Below are 1,848 nucleotides of genomic sequence, written 5' to 3'. Positions count from 1 at the left end.
GTCAGGGTGGTAGAGTGGGTTGGGATTGGACTGGATGATCCTAGTGGTCTTCTCTAACATGAATGACTCTGTGGTTCTAATTAGGGTCATGGTGGGATGGGTTGGGGTTGAACTGGATGATCTTGGAGGTCTCTTCCAACCTTAATGACTTTATGGTTCTAATTAGGGTCATGGTGGGGGTGGGTTGGGGTTGCGGAACTCAAGTTCTTCTCCAACCTCAGTGATTCTCTCAAGGGTCATGGTGGGGATGGGTTGGGGTTGGACTGGGGGATCTTGGAGGTCTCTTCCAGCCTTAATGACTCTATGGTTTTATTTAGGGTTACAGTGGGGTGGGTTGTGTTTGGAGTTGAGGATCTTGCAGCTCTCTTCCAACTTTAACGATTCTATGGCTCCATGATTCCCAGCCGCTCCAAGAGCTGCCCCTATAGGAGCTGGACTGGGATGCCCACAGCTTCCTGCTGCTCTTTGCTTTGAAGGAGCTGTTGATCAGCTGGCAGTTATCTCCCATCCTGACAGTGCCAAAAAATGACTTTTCCAGATCTCTGGAGTGCTGTGGTCAGAGCAGCAGCTCATGCTGGAGCTGTGCGGGGACAGGTGCTCAGTATCCCAACATGCTTCATGTTGGTGCCATGGTCGCTCCGTCCCTTAGCTTCTGGGCTGATTGAAGAGGCAGACAGAGCTCTGGGGGCCAATGGGCCTCGGGTCTCCTCCTTCTGCTTTACAGGAGGTCTTCTCCTTTACAGTTGGACTGGATGATGTTGGAGGTCTTTTCCAGCCTTGGTGATTCTATGATTCCTGCACATCCCCACGGTGTAGGGTTGTGCTTTGTCCTTTTCCCAGCTATCCTCCAAATTGCAAAAGAAAAGTGATGGCAGACTTACCGCAGGTTTATGCCGTAATTTCATTTTAATTCCAGCTCTCATCACTTCCCTCGCAGGTGCGGAAGCACGGGGCCAAGTTGCTGGCGTCCATGGTCAATGGCATGGACGACAGAGACGACCCCAACAACCTGGTGGCACTGGAGGCCATGACCAGTCTGTCCAAGCTCCTGGAGCACCTGGAGGAGAGGGACGTGCAGGCCATGCTCCTACATGTCGCCATCAGGATCCGGCCCTTCTTTGACAGCGTAAGAGAATGGGATGGCAGAGCCCGCACTGGGCACAGGGTCCTGGTGGGCTGCAGGGTCCGGGCTGGGCTCTGTGCTTAGGGTGGGCATTACTGAGCTACCTTGAGTGGTTGGAAGTGATTGCAGCGTGGAGTCATTGTCTCCAGCATTCCCCATCTGTCCCCAGCCTGCTGTGGGGCTCTGGACCAGGGGATGGGGCTGGCATGGGGTTGAAATTTGGGTATTCACACCCAACGGCGACCCCTGATCCCCGGCTCGTCCCCGCCTGCAGGAGCAGCCCGACCTCCGCCGCTCGTCCATCGTGCTCTTCGGCAACCTGACCAAATTCAGTGAGAGCGACTGCGAGGCGTTCTTCGAGCAGATCCTCAACGGGCTGGTGACGCTGCTGCTGCACCTCCAGGACCCCAAACCCGAGGTCGTCAGGGTGAGCGCATGGCACGGGGGGGCACCCACCCAGGGACGTGGCAGTGCATCGAGCCCCCCAGCACGCCGCAACCTTCCCCTGTGTGTGTGCCGCAGGCCTGCAAGTTTGCTCTGCGCATGTGCGGCCCCAACATGGGCTGCGAGGGGCTGTGCGACATGTTCCTGAACCACCTGCGGGAGGACCGGAGCCTGCACTACGGCGAGTTCATGAACAACGTCTGCAAGCACCTGGTGAGTGCTGCCCAGGTGGCCAACGGGTGGGCAGCGGTTGAAAACCAGTTGAGAAACGGTTGACCAGT

At 56.7% G+C, this 1,848-nt stretch overlaps 1 protein-coding gene across 1 annotated transcript; it reads left to right on the top strand.

Annotated features, from left to right (window-relative positions):
- Window positions 1-421: 421 nt before the first annotated feature.
- On the top strand, window positions 422-1,843 carry LOC110391317 (maestro heat-like repeat-containing protein family member 1). Its single transcript, XM_021383138.1, has 3 exons — window positions 422-1,126; window positions 1,398-1,550; window positions 1,646-1,843. The coding sequence occupies exons 1-3, from the start codon at window positions 971-973 to the stop codon at window positions 1,841-1,843; spliced, it is 507 nt and encodes a 168-aa protein (XP_021238813.1). The 5' UTR covers window positions 422-970.
- The last annotated feature ends 5 nt before the right edge of the window (window positions 1,844-1,848 follow it).

This window comes from Numida meleagris, unplaced genomic scaffold (assembly GCF_002078875.1).
Source record: "Numida meleagris isolate 19003 breed g44 Domestic line unplaced genomic scaffold, NumMel1.0 unplaced_Scaffold347, whole genome shotgun sequence".
NCBI lineage: Eukaryota > Metazoa > Chordata > Aves > Galliformes > Numididae > Numida > Numida meleagris.
Note: the sequence above shows the minus strand (reverse complement) of the source record. Positions and strands in the feature narration are given on the sequence as shown.